Here is a 19287-nt window from a genome sequence, read left to right as displayed (position 1 = left end):
CTGCGTTTACTGTAAGGAATTGAACTTTAACAAAACTGATCCCTGAGGAAATTTACTTTTATTTGTTCTGCAGTGTACCATTTGCATCCCGTCTCTAACAGATAGTGCTGTCAATAATTACCCTGTTTATAAAATTTGGAACTAGACTGTGGGACACTTTGGTGGGGCTGGGGTTGTGAGACAATGTGGGTGTTGACATGTGGCCTTTAAATGTCTTCGGTGGCTGAGTCTTAAAACACAGAAATACAAACCGATACTTGTCTATGAAGGTTCTCAGTCATCACTGGCATTGCAAGTCAAGGCAACTGGACTTGCCATGTTACCTAGAAGACATTTCGCCACTCATTTGAGAGGCTTCATCAGTTCTGATCCCTGGTGTGTATTTTTCCGGCTTATAAACTCTGTGAGTTGTTTGAAAGTACTGTATAGCAATCACATGAGGGTTGTTAAGAGTTGTAGAGGTAACGAGAGGGTCACTAGTCTTATCTTGGCACGAATGGAGGCGGGAGCTGTTGTGGAGACACCGAGATAGAGATGTAAGGGCTGCATTGTAAGTAGCTGATAGGTGGTGTCATACCCCACCCCCTCAGGGATGGGTTTTCCTGTTTGACAAAGATGGCCTCCTTAACCCCTCTGTCGGACTATAAGGCTAATGATTCTCTCGTTACCTCTATGACTCCTAACAACCCTCGTGTGATTGCTATACCTTTAAACAACTCTCAGAGTTTATAAGCCGGAAAACTACCCACCATAGATCAGAACTGATGCAGCCTCTTGGATGAGCGGCGAAATGTCTTCTGGGCAACGGAGCAAGTCCAGTTGCCGTGATTTGCTACATGCTTGATACAGGCTGATATTCTCAAACAGTACTGAGGGGGGCTGCACTACTAGAGGTGCAGTTTTCTAGATATAAAACAAGACTCTTTCAACTCTCACTGGTTACATCCCCAGCACCGTTTAAAAATAAACAAAGTTATGTTGTGAATCCAGTCAACATCATCAGATCGGTATTTGTGGGAGCTTACTGTGCACAAATTAGCTATCCTGTTTCCTGTGTTGTAGCACTGTCATTCTAAGTGCATTCCAAACTATTTCAGTGCCTGTGCAATGATTTGGGATTTCTTGGAAATGAACAGTATAAATGAAAGCCTTTCATTTACGAAAGGGTCCTGCCCGAAGGGTTTCATCCCGAAACATCGACTGTGCTTTTTCCCATAGATGCTGAGTTCCTCCAGCATTTTGTGTGTGTTGCTAATATAAATGAAAGTCCTCCCCCAATATTTTTATATTATTCAGGTGCACTAAAAGAGTATTGTTTGAAAATTTCCTTTGATTCTAATACCACAAGTTTAAAAAATTAAATTGAAGCTAAAGCATTTCTTTACAGAATTATGATGTTTGAAGGAAAAAGTGACGGAAATGGTTCAAAACCCACAAGACCTCCTGCTAAGAGGGACATCTCCAGCCTCCCGTGACTCAGCTGCTGATGAGGAACTGGGGACGACAACGCACCTGTCTTGGATTGTCAGTAGCCTTGTGGGATGTTTTATCTTGGCCTTTTTGAGGTGGTGGGTGAGTGGAATTGCAGCAAACTAAGCTCTTTGCAGCCCCTGTCAGTCAAGACTCAGCATTCTTATCTGCTATTTTTCAAATTCATCTTACTGCGTAATTATCAATCTAACATTATCCGGCAGGCTCGGCCAGTTTTGGATATAGTAATGCCCTTTTCGTTGCAGTCCCCTAATCTTCAATAGAAAACACCATTTAAGTTTCACGTTTGGTTTCTTGGGTAGCATTGTTACTTTGGAGCCGGGAAGATGTAGTTTCAAACTCCAAGGACTTCAGTCCCCAGTCCATACTACCAACATCTTTCCCAAGGTGTGCAGCATCATCGGAGGTGCAGTTTTTGGATAAATCCTAACTGTTCTCCGAGGTAGATGTAAAAGGTTCCCCTTGCATGTGTTTGAAGAAAAGGTGGTTTCTATATAGTGTCCTGGTTGAGGATTTTCCCTGACCAACACCATCACAGTAGATTATTGGGTCATTATACGAATACTAGGAGCTTGCTGCATATGCAGTACTCATTACCATTCTTGCCCTTTAAAAATAGTAATTTTCTGTGAAGAACTTTGGGATATCCCGGGTTGCACAATGTGCCATATGAAAATCCAAGTTTACTTCCTCTTGCACCAATCTGATTACTTTTCAAAGCCCGGGGAGGTATTTTTCAAATAGATCGGTACTCCAGTTCCTTCCTATCCCTCAATAGGTTGCTGCTATTTCATGTGGTGCTCATTATATCTGGTGGCACTACCTTAAACAATGGTATGGGAGGGGTAATCAGAGATAACCCACCTCTATGCTTAATTGCAGCCCATTTGGCCTAATTTCTATCTACTATCTTCCATTTGGTGTATGATTTGATTAACTTAGTTTTAGGATCCCACGTTCCAGTCTCAACAGAAGTGGAAGTATTTTCTCTTGCACCAACATAAGAAAATATTTTCTTAACCTTATAAAGATTTCCTGCAGATCACACCACAGTCAAGACAAAGTTGCTCCAACCTGAGTGAATAAAATTTGAGAATTATCAATGCAAGAGATTCTGCAGATGCTGGAAATCCAGAGCTACGCACACAAAATGCTGGAGGAACTCAGCAGGTCACGTGAACACAAGAGATTCTGCAGATGCTGGAAATCCAGCACAATGTGTACAAAATGCTGGAGGAACTCAGCATGTTATAAACACGAGATTCTGTACATACTGGGAATCCAGAGCAACACACAACCTGCTGAGTTCCTCCAGCATTTGTGCATGAGAATGATAGATTTTTGGATGCTTAAGGGGTGTTGGGTTCTGGCAAGTGTGGGGGACTGAGAATGATGATCAACCGTAATACTTACATGTGAGGAAGGATTATATGGACTTCTATGTGACTGCACCAATATGATCTCAATATATACTCTTGCCAGCATTAAATGAGTAATCTCAAGAGTTCTGGTTTCACTGTTGTAAATCCTTTTTGCTTTTGTAGTATTTAATGTTTTGTTAATAATCTTTGATTAAGTTGGCCAATACCACACCATTTCTGCCACCTTTCCTGCCTCTGATGTACAATTTATTTCTCATTCTCTCAGCTCATTGGTTTTGACTTTAGGAAATAGTTTCTGCTTATTCTCTGTTCATCTCCCTGTATGTGGAAGTTTCAGTATATTGTGTTGTAGGAATAATGATTCATTTCATGATTTTGTACAGCTTCAGACGCGGAATAAACCAATTATTTAACGGAAGTTAGTCTCACTTTGTTCAACCATAAACATTCAAATGTTTATTTCGAATAATTGGCTGTAACGCTTCACAGCTCTGGTAGAGGGATTCACTGATGTGGTGCTCATGTGCATAGATGTGTAACATTAATGAAATTGCATTAACATCGAAACTTCCCCACTGACTGCCTGGTGTAACAAGATCGCATCAAAAGTTTTTCTGTCTTGGACACACCGAGGTGTGTGTCCTTACTATGGATACTGATTGAGCAAATAAAGGTTGAGGTTCATTATTGTTTGAATGTGTCAAAATCAAGGGATATTCAAAATCAGAATCAGGTTTAATATCACCAGCATATGTCATAAAATTTGTTAACTTTACAGCAGCAGTGCAATGAAATCCATGATAAATCAATATTGAGAAAATAAATGGAATTACAGTAAATATATACTGTAATAGACATTAAATAGTTAAGTTAAAATAAGCAACACCAAAAAAACAAATTCGAAAAAAAAGTAGTGAGATGGTGTTCATGGGTTCAATGTCCATTTAGGAATCAGGTGGCAGAGGGGAAGGAGCTGTTCCTGAATTGCTGAGTGTCTGCTTTCAGTTTTCTGTACCTCCTTGATGACCGTAGCCATGAAAAAAGGGCATGTCCTGGGTGGTGGGGGTCTTTAATGATGGCCACTGCCTTCCTGAGGCACCGCCCCTTGAAGATGTCTTGGATACTGTGAAAGCTAGTCTCCATGATAGAGCTGACTAATTTTACAAGTTTCTGTAAACTTACTTCGATTTTATGCAGTAGTAGCCCCCCCACCCCATATCAGATGGTGATGCAGTCAGACAGAATGCTCTCTGCAGTACATTTGTGGAAGTTTTTGAGTGTTTTGGTTGACAAACCAAATCTCCTCAAACTCTGAATGAAATATAGCCCCTGTCTTGCTTTCTTCATTGCTGCATCGATGTGGAGGAGGACAGCAAGGCCTTTTGTATGGCTGCTCTGTTATATTCTAGATACTTTGTCCAGTGTCCTATGAGCGCAGGCCATAGTGGGTCCCAAATACATGAGGTGTGGACAATGGTAAAGTTGCATGGGTGCTAAATAGCAAAAATTAGACACAATAGACAGAGTCAATAGATTATCAAAGTTCTGCAGCTGTGACATTTATTCATGAATAATGGTAGACAACCGAGCAACTAATAAGAAGAGAGGCCGTAAGGATATCTATCTCCATAACAATAGTGGACCTCATGCTAAAGGCTGAAACATTTGTGATCTTGTTTTGCCAGTCATGTCTAATAGTCTATGGTACTATTTGAAAGCGAGCTGAGTTGGACCCCAAGACCTCCCAATTATTAACAATAATTTGGCATTACCAAACGGAAAGTCAAAGTGTTTTTTATTTGTCATTTTGCACTCTTTTGGAAGCTATTGAGAATAAATTGAGGGCAACGATTTGCACATTGTGGCATTTGGAGGGCTCTAAAAACATTCTGGAGTTTCTAAAAGTGCTATAAAAATGCATGTTCTTCTTCACGTGGACAAGACTCAAGCGAAGAACCGAAGTTCTAACGTTCAGCAAGAACGTGTTAAATATAAGCATTTACAACTTTAACTCAGTTCTCCGCGCCTGGACCGGAGTGACGCGGTGCCACCTCCCGCCGCTGTCAATCCGCCCGTTCACTCTCGCGTGACTTTGACATGGATTGTGATGAGATACCGGAAATGACGCGTGTTGTGGCCTGCTTGAGCCGGGACCTGGTGGCGGCCGTTCGCAGTTTGTTGGTTGGCGGCGGGAAATAAGTGACTTACGATGGGGGATGCTGTGGCCGCTGCCCCCGACAGGGAGATGAAGGTAAGTTGTGAACATCTGGTGAAAGAAACTTGTTGGAGTTCACGGATGGGGGTAACAGAGAGTTATGATGATGGAGTGACATGATGATGAGCGTGATGGATGAAGCGAGTGACGGATAAGAAGTGGGAACGGGTGGTGGTGTTGTCCTCGAGTGTGATTGTTGCGGACAGAATGTGTATGTTATGTTAACCCTTGAAATTTGCGTGGTTTACTTTCTGTTCACAGTTAACTACTCACGAGGGCCAAGTTAATAAACAGTACGAAGTAATTTTTGAGTATCCTGAGAAGATATTTTATAATCTGTGTAACAGGGAAATAGTAAGCTATTGATTGGCTATTTCTAACTTGGGAGCAGCTCTGGGTATACTATAAAATGTAGATGAAGCTGCAACAGAGGACTACACGCATGATTATCAGCAAAACAGAAAAGTAGAAAATACTTAATGATCTCTCAAGTAGTGGATCAGATAAAACATCTGCAGTAATGTCATATCTGCCATCATTGTCCACCATTATGAATTATGGTGTGTAATTGAACAACTGGTTGGGGGAGTAGTCTCCATGAATATTCCCATAGTGATGGCAGGGCCCAGAAGGTGCGTGCTGCAGACCGGCCTGTAGTTCTTCTGCTTGTGGTGGGGATCTCAGGAGCAAGCTGAAATGACACAAAACTGGTGTTTAATCAAATTGATTAATTCAGTGTGATGAGCTCTGGATACAATAAGGGCTGTGAGAGGAGGCAGAATTTCAGCAGCGATGCTGAAGATCTGCCCTCAAACCAAGTGATTCCAGTACAGTTACAACACTGGCATCCACCCAACAATGTGGAACATTGCCAAGATAAACCATATGCATAAAAAGCACCACAATCCAGCTGATTATTGCAGAATCAGTCTTCTCCCAATCATTGTAAAGTAAAGGGGTAATTATCAGTGTTATCAAGTTGCACTTATTCACCAACAACCTGTTCACTAATGCCCACTTTTGGATTTCTCTGCTAAAGACCTCGTGATTCTGTATATGACCAGGAAAACTGTCGTAGCCAACAGTGTAATGCTGCTCAGATGGAAAACTGTGTGGAACAATGCAGATGAAGTTTAGTCATGGCAGGTGTGAAATTATGCATCTTGGAAGGTCATGTATGAATGAATGTCATTCATGTTCCTTAAGGTTGTCGTAGTTGGAAGAGGTAGTGGGGATAAGCTTCCACAATCTATTAAATGTTCCCAATGGCCTACGCCTCAAATAGCCTCTGACAACCAAGTCCAACTCTTGGCCTTTACATGTGGTTTAACTACCAAGCCTGGTGAAACCATTTCTGTTGACAGAATACAGGGAAAGGCAGGTTACTAGTGCCCTTAAACCAGTCGCTTCAGGCAGCTTGGGCTCATCAGCAATGTTCCCTCTAATTTTTCGTAGTCAGTGTGTGCAAAAATCTTATGTTGTGCAAATATTTTTCCTGCTTCAAAAGTATGTGAGCACTGAATGCACACATGGCACAGTTTATGTAGGTTTACAAAATATTTGACATAAAACTGCACAGAATAACAACAAAGTAATATACATGTTTAAGTCACTCAGTTATTTTTTCTCTCTCCTGTCTTTGGCATTTAGCCATTCTTTGTAAACTCTGTCTAGACTAATAGAACTTCCATCCAATTGATAGCTTTTGATTCTCATTAACATATCCAAATGACATTCACCTAAACGGTTTCTCAGCTTGTTTTTGAGTTGATTCATTGGGCTAAGACCTCGCTCATAGTCCGCACTAGATGCAAGAAAGGTTCCCCCAATGTCCATCAACTGTGCAAGGTCGCAAAACTTCATTTTGAAGTACAAGTGCCACCATTTGAGCAAAGTTTGAAATCAGTTTGGGTTTAATTTTTTTCTTGCACGGAAAATACTGTCTAACTATGACAGTATTTTCAGCTAGAAAATCATGATATTTTAGACATAAGGCATTACCTTGTTCATCGCCAAATGTGAAGTCACAGTCTGCAATTGCCGAGAAATCAAAAGCTGACCATTTTTGTACCTCATCTTCAGGAAACCGTTCTTCTAAATGAACACAAAGACTATTTATAAAAGTCAACAGCGAACTTGTATCTACTGTGTCGTTTTCTTCACTTTGTTGGCTTAGCAAAACTTTGACTTTGCCACTTTGTCTTTTGCGCTTCATGCCCTTCGCTTCTTTTGAATTTGACATAGTGAATCAATATTTTTTCAGTAAAAACTTAGTAAGCTATCTACAGGATTTGAAACAGATCTTTGTAAACTTTACAATATGAACACTGTCCGCCAAAGATGGCTGCCGCCGTGATGCAGCTGTACAAACTGGAACAGGAGAGGTGAGGTAACGTAGATTAGTGACGTGCATTGTGGTATTTGAAAAATAGACTAGTTAACAGGAACATTTAGCTAAAAGATTATTTTCAATAAGTATAATTATTAATTACTACATTATTTCAGGTAACTAACCTTTTGTGCGCACATTAATTTCCTTTGTGCGCTGGTTGAAAAACGTGTGCGCATGCACACACACGCACGGCTTAGAGGCAACATAGCTCATCAACCGTACCTGGCAGCTGGACCAGGAGAAGGAAAATTATGATCTCTAACCTCCACTACCTTTTGGCTATACCCACTCATGGGGAAGGCTTTGGGAGTAAACCCCAAGGGAAAAATCCGGAGCTGGAGTCCTTAAGGCTGTCCTACATTGAGTTCAATGCTGACTGGCAACTCCTGTGATGCTGCTGGTACCAAACTATGTCAGTCTCTGCTGTTCCTTTGGGTTCATCAGCTGTGTGGCGAGGCAAGGGGGAGCCTGCTGCACGGGCAATGGCTTGCTCTCCATATCAGACTGCCCTGGCTTGTTTGTGTACTAGTCTGCATATTACATAGACAGCTGGCACGCAACACCCATGGTCAACGGAAGGCCTCAGATACACGAAAAGGACAAACACAGTGAGTGGTAGGATAGTGGGACTGTAGGTGAACAGAGGGACCTTGGGATACAAGCCCATTGATCTCTGGAAGTGGCACCAAAGCAAGCCAGTTTATTAATATAGCACTCTTCAAACACAGGGCTGTTCAAAATGCTTTACATAGAATAATATATAAATATCAAATATCAAACAATATGTAAGAGAATAAAATCACACAAAAATAGATATGATAAATAGAAGTTACAATGCAGAGATTCTAATTAGAAACTATAGCGAAAAGCAAAGTTTTAAGCCTTCACTTGGGAGGTCATTGTTCATGTGGATAGCCAGAGGCTTTTTCCTGGGCTGAACTGGCTAACACGAGGGGCCATTGTTTTAAGGTGCTTGGAAGTTGGTACAAGGTAGATGTCAGAAGTAAGTTTTTCACACAGAGTGGTGGGTGTGTGGAATGCACTGCCAGCAACAGTGGTAGAGGTGGATACAATAGGGTCTTTTAAGAGACTCTTAGATAGGTACCTGGAGCTTAGAAAAATAGAGGGCTATGTGCTAGGGAAATTCTAGGCGATTTCTAGAGTAGGTTACATGGTCACCTGAACATTGTGAGCCAAAGGGCCTGTAATGTGCTCTAGATTTCTATGTTCTATGTTTAGGCTTTGATTTAAAAGAGCTTAAAGGGGCAGACTACAGATCCCCTGGAAAGCCATTCCAGATATGTGGTGCATAGTAACTAAAAGCTGCTTCACCATGTTTAGTTTTGACCCTGGGGACGGTAAGCAGACCCGCCCCAGATGACCTGAGAGCTCGGGAAAGTTCACAATCCAGCAAGAGATCAGAGATGTATTTTGGCCCCAGACCATTCAGTGCTTTATAAACCTGTAGTAATATTTTAAAGTCAATCTTTATAAACCTGTAGAAATACTTTGAAGGTATACAGAATTGTGAGGGGGTTGATAAGTAGAGTAGATAACAATCTCATTTAGTGGGGGTTGTCTAAAATACGAGGACATGGCGTTGCAAGAAAAAGTTTGTGAATCCTTTGCAAGTATCTGTTTTTTTGCATTAATTACTCAAATTGTGGTCTGGTCTTCATCTAAGTCACAATAATAGACAAACACAATCTGCCAAAAGTAGCAACACATGAACAATTGTACTTTTCATGTCCTTCCATGAAAACCATTCTTGTTCAGTGTTTTTCTGATAGTGGACACGTGAACAGAGACTTCAGCAAGTTATAGAGATTCCTGTGTGTCTTTTTGCTGCTACCCTTGGGTTCTTGTACACCTCCTTAAGCATTGCACGTTGTGATCTTTGATCAGGCCTAGGGAGAGTAGCGACAGTAATGAATTTCCTCCATTTGTAGACAATTTCTCTTATTGCGGATTGGTGAACACTCAGGTCTTTGAGAATGCTTTTGTAGCCTTTTCCAGCTTCATGCATCTCTACAATTCCTCTAAAGTTGTTTTGATCTAGGCACGGCGCACGTTAACAAATCTTTCTTGAGAAGAGCAAGCTCTGTCAGTAACTTGACTTTGTGTATCCTTTTTGTAGGGCAGGGCAGCTCTACAACCCACACCTCAAGTCTCATCTCATTGGTTGGAACACCTGACTCCAAATGGCTTTTGTAGAAAGCATTATCCCAGAGATTCACATACTTTTTGAACCTAGACTGTGATTGTTTAAATAGCGCACTCAGTATTGAGGAGAAGATGTACAATTGTTCGTTATTAGTTTGGGCAGAATGTCTTTGTATATTAATGTGACTTAAATGAAGATCAGACCACATTTTATGAGTAATCAGTGCAGAAAACCGGGTAATTGCAAAGTGTTCACAGACTTTTTCTTGCAACTGTATATGTAAGGTTAGATATAGGAGGTTTAGGTAGGATTTGAGGAAGAAATTTTTCATACAGAGAGTCAATGGAATCTGAAATGCTGAGGAGGTTGTGAGATGCAGGTACTTTTATAACATTTAAGAAGCATCTAGACAAGCACTTGAATTGCCAAAGCAAATGGGACTAGTATCAATAAATATAGCGAACGGCATGTATACGATAGGTTGAAGATCGTGTTTTTGTGCCAAATGGCTACATGAATCTATAGTCTCAGTCCAAACGTTTACGAGCTAAATTGCAGAGGCAAGGTAAAAGTGACTTCCCTTGACATCAAGGCAGTGTTTGACTGAGTGTGACATTAAAGGGCTGGATTTGATGGGCACCAAAGGGAAAATCACTGATTGGGCTGGACCATGCCTTGACAGCCAAGATGATTGTTTGAGGCCAGTCATTCCAGCCTCATGTCAGTGTCCCAGGCCCAACCATCTTTAGTTGTATCAAAACCTTTCCATCTTAAGCATATGGATTAGGATGATGATTACAACATTTAGTAAGGTTGTGGCTGCTCTAGTGTAAGTTTAGTTCTGCATTTTTGCATATCTCTGGTAACCTTTCTTTTCAAAAATCCATCTGTCTTTGCCTTTACTGCCCTTTGAGGAAGAGAATTTCAAAGCCTTGGGATCCTCGGATAAAACAACCCAAAACTCTCAGCTTTAAACAATTATCACTTTAGTTCTAGATTCTCCTCCAAAAGAAAAATCCTCTGCACAGTCCTCCTGTCAGAGTCCATTGGAATTTTTAAAATTCAATCGAATTACTTTTGACTCGTCTAAACTCCGTCACATACAAAAGTAACTGATAGCCAGCTCATTCTTGATACTGGTCGATTAAAACTTGTTTGAATTGCTTCCAATGCAAAAGAAATAGAAGCAAGAGTCGATTATTTGGCCCTTTAAGTCATCTATTATGTACCTCAATGCTATTTTCTGGCATTGACCACTTTTCTCTTGTCTCCCTACTGATGAGAAATCTATCACTTTCTTTTTTTGAATGAACTCTGCAACTGAACCTCTGCAGCACTCTGACAATTCCAAAGATACACAGTCTTCTGGATAAGAAATTCCCCTTTGGCTCAGTCATAACTTTCTTGCACGTTGGTCTGGAAGTGTAACCTTTAGTTCTTGGTTCCTCAGTCCGCCATCCAGCTTGTTGAGTCCTGCAAGTATTTTTTCAAGTTTCGATGAGATCTCCTCTCGTTTTTTTAAATTTGAGAGAAAACGCATCTAGTTTTCTCAATGTCTCCTCACCTAGGAAATCTGACATCTCTGGAGCTAATCAAGTAAATTTTCATTGCACCACCTCAATGACAAGTATATCCCTTTTTTAGGTAATGATTTTAAAACTGTGCACTGGGTGTGAATTAATTTGGTTTCAAAGGTATGCTTAATATCAGAGAAATGTATACAATAAACGTCCTGAAATTCTTTTTCTTTGCAACCATCCACGAAATCAGAGGAGTGCCCCAAAGAATGATGACAATTAAATGTTAGAACCCTAAAGCCCACCCCCTAGCTCCCCTCTCCCATGCATAAGCAGCAGCAAAACAATGATCCCCCCTCACTTACCAACAAAAAAGTATCGGCATTCCCCACCGAGCACTCTAGTGTGCAGCAAAGCATCAATAAAGACACAGACTTGCAGTACCTCCAATGACTACTCGTTCACTCAGTAATTCAACGTGCCACAGGTTCGCTCTCTCTCCCTAATAAGGGAAAAAGAGATGCCCCTGTTTTACAGCGAGAGGGGAGACATAACAAAACAGCTCGTTGATTTACGATGTTAAAAGTCTATTGTGTCGCTTTTTCTGAGCTCTGTGCCCAAAGAACTCAGGTCTCTGGGCACACAGCCAGCAGCCAGCTCGCTGCTTTCAATCTTCCCTGTACTCCCGCGACACACCAATTTCCTGTGGAGGCACTGACCCCGAGTCCGTCCGCCTCCAGAGCCATGAAATCCCGGAACCCTGAAGGCGCGCTAGTCTTCTAGGCCGCATCCTTGGTATATCAATTAGCGACCAGTCGTGAGACCTTGAGAGTGGGTCCCATTCCTGCAAACAACTGAAGTCAGCGTGTAACTCCAGGTCAGGGTCTTCAAATAGAGATATTAAAGATAGAAATACAGCTGTTTCCGAGGATGCAAGTAAAGGAGTTGCCATTAGGCTCCACAACTTGCATCATTTTATTCCTGTAGTCAGTTTCCTTGTAATGAATGCCAAAATACCGTCAGTCTTACAAACTTTGACTTTTTTCTTTGTTGATTGCAGCAGCTTTTCCATGTTGAGTTTCATCAATGTTCTCTGATGTTTTGGCGATCCTGAAAATGCTTTTCCAGCATGCTGTGGTTTTATTTCAGATTTCAGTTGCAGTAAAGGTTCTAAGGTAGTACAACTGTTGCAACAAAGCTGATGTGACGGAGGCTAGTAATTGTACAATCATATAATGTTGATGATTGCCATGTTATCATTTATATCAGTATGAGCCTTTTGACACTGCTATCCAATTTGTCCTTGTTTTTTCCTAAGGCCCAGCAACTTATGCCAATGTATTTAATTCTCATGCATGGATTGTCTTGTTGCCTTGATGTCCACTTTAAGTTTTACTGGTTTCCTTTAGTGAGTGTTGTAATGCTTGGTGTTTAAACATGTCACATTTTCTTTTGCAGTACTTCATGTTTCGACAAATGAAGAGAATCCGTGTCTTTCAGTCTCCTGATGAATTGCCGAAGGACAGGGTCAATCTCCTAGTCATCTCCAATACTTATGGACTCACCTTTATGGGAGGCAACGGAGGCCTAAAAATTCTCAGTAGTGAATACATTTCTTTGGCTGACAAGGAAGAAGGAAGTATAAATGAAATTAGTAAGTACACTGAGAATCTTTATTTGAGCTAGACTGTGGGAAAATTTGACTGCTCCCTTTTAGCCCAGAGTAATGTGCGTGCTTTGAAAAGGTTTTCTCTCAGACATGGGCAGTGCACCTTTTGAGAGGGTGCTTTGGCCTCAGAACTGCTGCTGCACAGGCTCAGCAGGAAGTAGCCCAGGAAATAGTGGATGCATTAGTGATAATTTTTCAAAACTCGTTAGATTCTGGATTAGTTCCTGGGGATTGGAGGGTGGCTAATGTAACCCCACTTTTTAAAAAAGGAGGGAGAGAGAAACCGGGGAATTATAGACCGGTTAGCCTAACGTCGGTGGTGGGGAAACTGCTGGAGTCAGTTATCAAAGATGTGATAACAGCACATTTGGAAAGCGGTGAAATCATCGGACAAAGTCAGCATGGATTTGTGAAAGGAAAATCATGTCTGACGAATCTCATAGAATTTTTTGAGGATGTAACTAGTAGAGTGGATAGGGGAGAACCAGTGGATGTGGTATATTTGGATTTTCAGAAGGCTTTTGACAAGGTCCCACACAGGAGATTAGTGTGCAAACTTAAAGCACACGGTATTGGGGGTAAGGTATTGATGTGGATGGAGAATTGGTTAGCAGACAGGAAGCAAAGAGTGGGAATAAACGGGACCTTTTCAGAACGGCAGGCAGTGACTAGTGGGGTACCGCAAGGCTCAGTGCTGGGACCCCAGTTGTTTACAATATATATTAATGACTTGGATGAGGGAATTAAATGCAGCATCTCCAAGTTTGCAGATGACACAAAGCTGGGTGGCAGTGTTAGCTGTGAGGAGGATGCAGAGTGACTTGGATAGGTTGGGTGAGTGGGCAAATTCATGGCAGATGCAATTTAATGTGGATAAATGTGAAGTTATCCACTTTGGTGGCAAAAATAGGAAAACAGATTATTATCTGAATGGTGGCCGATTAGGAAAAGGGGAGGTGCAACGAGACCTGGGTGTCATTATACACCAGTCATTGAAAGTGGGCATGCAGGTACAGCAGGCGGTGAAAAAGGCGAATGGTATGCTGGCATTTATAGCGAGAGGATTCGAGTACAGGAGCAGGGAGGTACTACTGCAGTTGTACAAGGCCTTGGTGAGACCACACCTGGAGTATTGTGTGCAGTTTTGGTTCCCTAATCTGAGGAAAGACATCCTTGCCATAGAGGGAGTGCAAAGAAGGTTCACCAGATTGATTCCTAGGATGGCAGGACTTTCATATGAAGAAAGACTGGATGAACTGGGCTTGTACTCATTGGAATTTAGAAGATTGAGGGGGGGGATCTGATTGAAACGTATAAAATCCTAAAGGGATTGGACAGGCTAGATGCAGGAAGATTGTTCCCGATGTTGGGGAAGTCCAGAACAAGGGGTCACAGTTTGAGGATAAAGGGGATGCCTTTTAGGACCGAGATTAGGAAAAACTTCTTCACACAGAGAGTGGTGAATCTGTGGAATTCTCTGCCACAGGAAACAGTTGAGGCCAGTTCATTGGCTGTATTTAAGAGGGAGTTAAATATGGCCCTTGTGGCTACGGGGATCAGGGGGTATGGAGGGAAGGCTGGGGCGGGGTTCTGGGTTAGATGATCGCCATGATCATAATAAATGGCAGTGCAGGCTCGAAGGGCCGAATGGCCTACTCCTGCACCTATTTTCCTATTTTCTATGTTTATTAAGATACCCTGGGAATTCTGAAAAGAGACTGCAATGTTTCAATATATTGGATTACAGGGAAATTAGCGTAGAGCAAGTACAGCATAAGAACAGACCTTAATGTTGTGCTGAACTAATTAAGCACATGATGCCTGATTACACTAATCCGTATATCCCTCCATTCTCTGCATATTCTTGTGCCAATGTAAGAGCATTTAAAATGCTTTAATTGTATCTGCCTCCAGCACTACTCTTGGCAGTGCTTTCCAAACACCTACCATGCTGTGTACGTATATATGAAAAAGCCCTAGACATCTCTTTTGAACTTTCCCTGTTTTGCCTTAAATACATGCCTCTAGTATTAGACATTTCAACCCTGGTGAAAAGATAGCCGTCTATCATAATTTTGTAAACTTCATTCAGGTCTCCCCTCAGTGTCGATTGCTTTAGAGAAAGCAACCATTGTTTGTTCAACATCTCCTTGTAGTACATTCCCTCTAATGTAAAGTTTGAGGCAGATACACTCAGGTCACCTTATTAGGTACCTCCTATACCTAACAAAGTGGGCATTGAGTGTACGTTCATGCTCTTCGGCACACCACTGTTACAATGCGTGGTTATTTGAGTTACTGTTGCCTTCCTTTCAGCTTGAGCCCATCTGACCTCTCTAATCAACAAGGCATTTTCACCTTGAGAATTGCTGCTCACTGATATTTTTTTGTTTTCGCACCATTCTCTTTAAACTTTAGAGACTTGTGCATGAAAGTCCCAGGGGATCGGCAGTTTCTGATACTCAAACTACCCTGCCTGGCACCAATAATCATTCCATGTTCAAAGTCACTTGGATCCCAATTATCCCCATTCTGATCTTAGGTCTGAACAACAACCGAACCTCTTGACCATGTCTGCATGGTTTTATGCATTAAGCTGCTTCAAATGATTGGCTGATTAGATATTTGTATTAGCGAGCATGTGTACTTAATAAAGTGGTAACTGAGTGTAGATGGGAATGCGTAGGTGAGATTACAATCAGATGAGCTGTATTCTCAGTGAATTACTTTAATTCAAATTATTTGTATGAAGAAATTGAAGTCTTTGGTTGCCATTTTTGGGAAAATAGTAGTTGTGTAGATAGGATCAGAAAATGTCTGTCCACTCTCTTAATCCATCTGTACTCAAATGGAATCATTGAGGGAAAGAAAGTGTGTTTTCATTCATTTTGGGTCTGACAAAGAAATTAGATTTCCCTCTTAATGGGAAGTGTGGAGTAACAAAATTAGATTTGGTGCAAATTACTCATATTCTGTGTCTAGTTCATAAATAAAGTGGCTTTTAGGACATCATGCTCATCTCAAGAGTTGTTGGGGACAGTGGGGTGGCTTGTGTTTGGAATTCAAAAGTGAAGAAGTTGCATACAGGGGGTGATTGATAAGTTTGTGGCCTAAAGTAGAAGGAGTCAATTTTAGAAAACTTAGCACATTTCTTTTTCAACTTAGTCCCCTCCTACGTTTACACACTTAGTCCAGCGGTCGTGGAGCATATGGATCTTGGACCTCCAGAAAGTGTCCACAGCAGGGGTGATTCATAAGTTCGTGGCCTAAGGAGATGAGTTATACAGCTCTCGTTACATGCGCATGCAGTTTAACTCTGAGTAATTATGCAGAAAGTTTGAAGTTAATAACTCATCTCCGTCTACCCTAGGCCACAAACTTATTAATCACCCCGATGAGTTATTAACTGATGAGTTATTAACTTCAAACTTTCTGCATAATCACTCAAAGAGTTGACTTGCATGTGCATGTAACGAGAGCCGTATAACTCATCTCCTTCTAAATTAGACCACAAACTTATCAAACACCCCTGCTGTGGACACCTTCTGGAGGTACAAGATCCGTGTGCTCCACGACCACTGGACTAAGTGTGTAAGTGTAGGAGGGGACTATGTTGAAAAGTAAATATGCTAGGGTTTTAAAAATTGACTCCTTCTACCTTAGGCCACAAACTTATCAATCACCCCTTGTAGAGCATTAGTTAGAACCACAGAAGTTATATTGTTTTTGTGAAGATTCTCAGGAAGAGTGTTTTCCTTGGACAGATGTTGTGCAGTTTGACTAGATTCGTTTTCGGGTTTAGAAGGTTGTGTTCGTTATCAGAGGAAATTATGTTTAATATGATAGAGGCTCATACAGAAAATCGCCTCCAGTATCCAATTGAAATTTAAGACATTTGTCTTAAAATTAGAGTGAAGCCATTTCAAAAGACCAAGATTTTTGTTGAACTAGAATAACACAGTACATAGAAACAAGGTGGTTACTGAGATGAAGTGAGAGCAAAATGGAGATAAAGAACCAAATTCCGCCTGTTCTCATATTGAGTTTTGAAACTTGTAGTGTGGAGGGAAGCTGTTTGCCCCATTGTTTTCATATGAAACATAATAGAAATATTGAGACTAATTCCACTTTTGAGCTCTTGATCCCTAGTCTAGTGGGTGACATTGGATCCACTGCGTAACATTTTAAATATGACGAGGCTTTCTGTCTGCATTGAACTTTCAGGTGGTGACATCCAGTCTCTCACTAATGTTGGCTGAATTTCTTTTCCTCAACACTCCTTTCATCTTCTTTCTTTAGGTCTAAACCCATTACTTCATGATATCTATGCTGAGAGAAATTGGTTATTACTATTCAGCCTCTCTTAGCCTCTTAATTTTATACACAAATTTTCACTTGGCTATTTAAAAAAAACAAATCTCTCACTGGGCTTGAGATTGCATTGTCTCAGAACAAATTTGCAGCAATTTGGGTTATTAGGCTGTCAGGCAGTTTTGCTGAGTCTGAGTGACAGTGCTTATGAGGCCAGGATATATGAGATATAGAGGGGAAAGGAATTGCCATCATAAGTCTGCTTACACCCACAATGAAGCATTGAGATCTCTCACTCACCTTTTTCTTTAAGAGGAGCAAGTTAATGGAATTTCTGTTTCTCCAAGGCTATCAGCTTCTTAGATAAAAGATGACCCTGATGCTATGCTATATTGTTTCTGTATCTTGAAGCTGTAATTTTGTCTATATATGGCTAAGTGATTGAACAGGTTATCTCTTTTTGTGTTCCAGTCGAAGATGCACCTTTTATGACAGTTAGTTTGAAGTTCCCTTTGCACCATATTGCTCTCAGTTGTGACGAATTCACCCTTTCTGTTGCCATGGTGTCAGAAGAGCATGGACTGGTCATTTGTTTCTTTGACGTTCGAACGTTGCTGAACAAGGTGGGTGCTGGTTCTCTTCATGTGAACATAAACTTGCCGTCATCGCACACTTTCCTTCATCTAATGCCAGTAGATGTAATCCATCACATTTTCATTCATATGTTCCACACATTGCATTGTGTTTGCTTTCATTGGTTAGGATGTTGTGGAACAGAGAAGTAGGCCATTGTTTCTACGCTGGCTCTTAGCTGTTACACTCTGTTCCACTCATGTGAAACAGTGGGGCAAAAATAAAAAATCTCATCAGTTTGTCATATTGGAAAAAGATAGCTGGTAAAAGCTTTTTATTTTAAATGTGATTATGAAACTGTCGGCTTGTCTGTAACTGGTTTATGTGTGTATTTTAGAGAAGGAAACCACTGCCTCTCTAGAAATAATTCTAATCTTGCACCAACCTTGTTCTTTAATTGGCTTCTGAAGTGGTTATACTAAAGTATTACATGGATGAAGAAGTTGTCTTATCAGCTTCATTGTATTCACTCTCTGGGGTGGGATAGAGAGTGAGTACAAGCTATATTTATATTTAGAAGTTAGAAGGGTCATTGGGTCTGAAGAATTATTTAAAATTTGCCACTCAAGAACAGAGTGCTCAAATGATCATCTTCAGTATTTGTGCAACATGTGCTCTTGTCCTTCTTCATCGAACTCAAGGGCTCCCACACGGTATTGGTCCATGGCATAAAAATGGAAATTCTAACCCCTTTCCCATGCTCTTCTGTTCTTTTCCTCCTTATGTTGGATTGTAAAAGAAATGAAAACCAAATTAGTGAAGGGGTAAATAGTTTGATCATCTATAAAAGAAATTTATATTGAGCTTAAATTCTGAATAAGCCAGTTAATTTGAATGTCTTTTTATAATATGTGTATATTAATATGTTGTCTTATCTCAGTTGTACTACTTTGATGGTTGATATTCAAATTTTTTAAAGTCCATGTGCTCAGAGCCCCATGGCCTTGCCATTTCTAACTCAAAAGTTCAAAGTAAATTTATTATCAAATACATATATGTCACCATGTACAACCCTGAAATTCATTTTCTTGTAGGCGTACTCAATAAATCCATTATAGAATAATAACCATAATAGAATCAATGAAAAACTGCACCAACTGGACGTTGTGCAAAAGACAACAGACTATGCAAATACAAAAAGAAATAAATGATAAGTAAATAAGCAATAAATATCGAGAACATGAGATGAAGAGTCCATAAGTTGTGGGAGCAGTTCAATGATGGGGGTGAGCGAAGTTATCCCCTCTGGTTCAAGAGCCTGATGATTGAGGGGTAATGACTGTTACTGAACCTGGTTTGAGTCCTGAGGCTCCTCTACCTTCTTTATGATGGCAACAGAGAGAAGAGAGCATGACCTGGGTGGTGGGGGTCTCTGATGATAGATGCTGCTTTTCTGCGACAGTGCTCTTTGTAGATGTGATCAATGGTGGGGAGATGAATTGGGCCATGAACACTACTTTTTGTAGGATTTTCCTTTCAAGGGCATAGGTGTTTCCATACGAGGCTGTGATGC

General features: G+C 40.8%; 2 protein-coding genes across 3 annotated transcripts in view; both read left to right on the top strand.

Annotated features, from left to right (window-relative positions):
• The window catches only part of LOC140186271 (allograft inflammatory factor 1-like), a 49997-nt gene extending 46692 nt beyond the window's left edge, over positions 1-3305 (top strand). Inside the window, exon 6 of the mRNA XM_072240328.1 lies at positions 1388-3305. Coding sequence (XP_072096429.1) covers positions 1388-1475 — 88 coding nt within the window. The 3' untranslated portion in view covers positions 1476-3305. The remainder of the gene's footprint in view (positions 1-1387) is intronic.
• Positions 3306-5014: 1709 nt separating this feature from the next.
• The window catches only part of nup214 (nucleoporin 214), a 124745-nt gene continuing 110472 nt past the window's right edge, over positions 5015-19287 (top strand). For both annotated transcript variants that reach the window (XM_072240327.1, XM_072240326.1), the window contains exons 1-3: positions 5015-5124; positions 12620-12815; positions 17613-17764. In XM_072240327.1, coding sequence (XP_072096428.1) covers positions 5083-5124; positions 12620-12815; positions 17613-17764 — 390 coding nt within the window. In that variant the 5' untranslated portion in view covers positions 5015-5082. The remainder of the gene's footprint in view (positions 5125-12619; positions 12816-17612; positions 17765-19287) is intronic.

The sequence above is a fragment of the Mobula birostris genome, chromosome 22 (genome assembly GCF_030028105.1).
Source record: "Mobula birostris isolate sMobBir1 chromosome 22, sMobBir1.hap1, whole genome shotgun sequence".
Lineage (NCBI taxonomy): Eukaryota > Metazoa > Chordata > Chondrichthyes > Myliobatiformes > Myliobatidae > Mobula > Mobula birostris.
The sequence above is the reverse complement of the archived record's forward strand: the minus strand, read 5'-3'. Positions and strand labels throughout refer to the sequence as shown.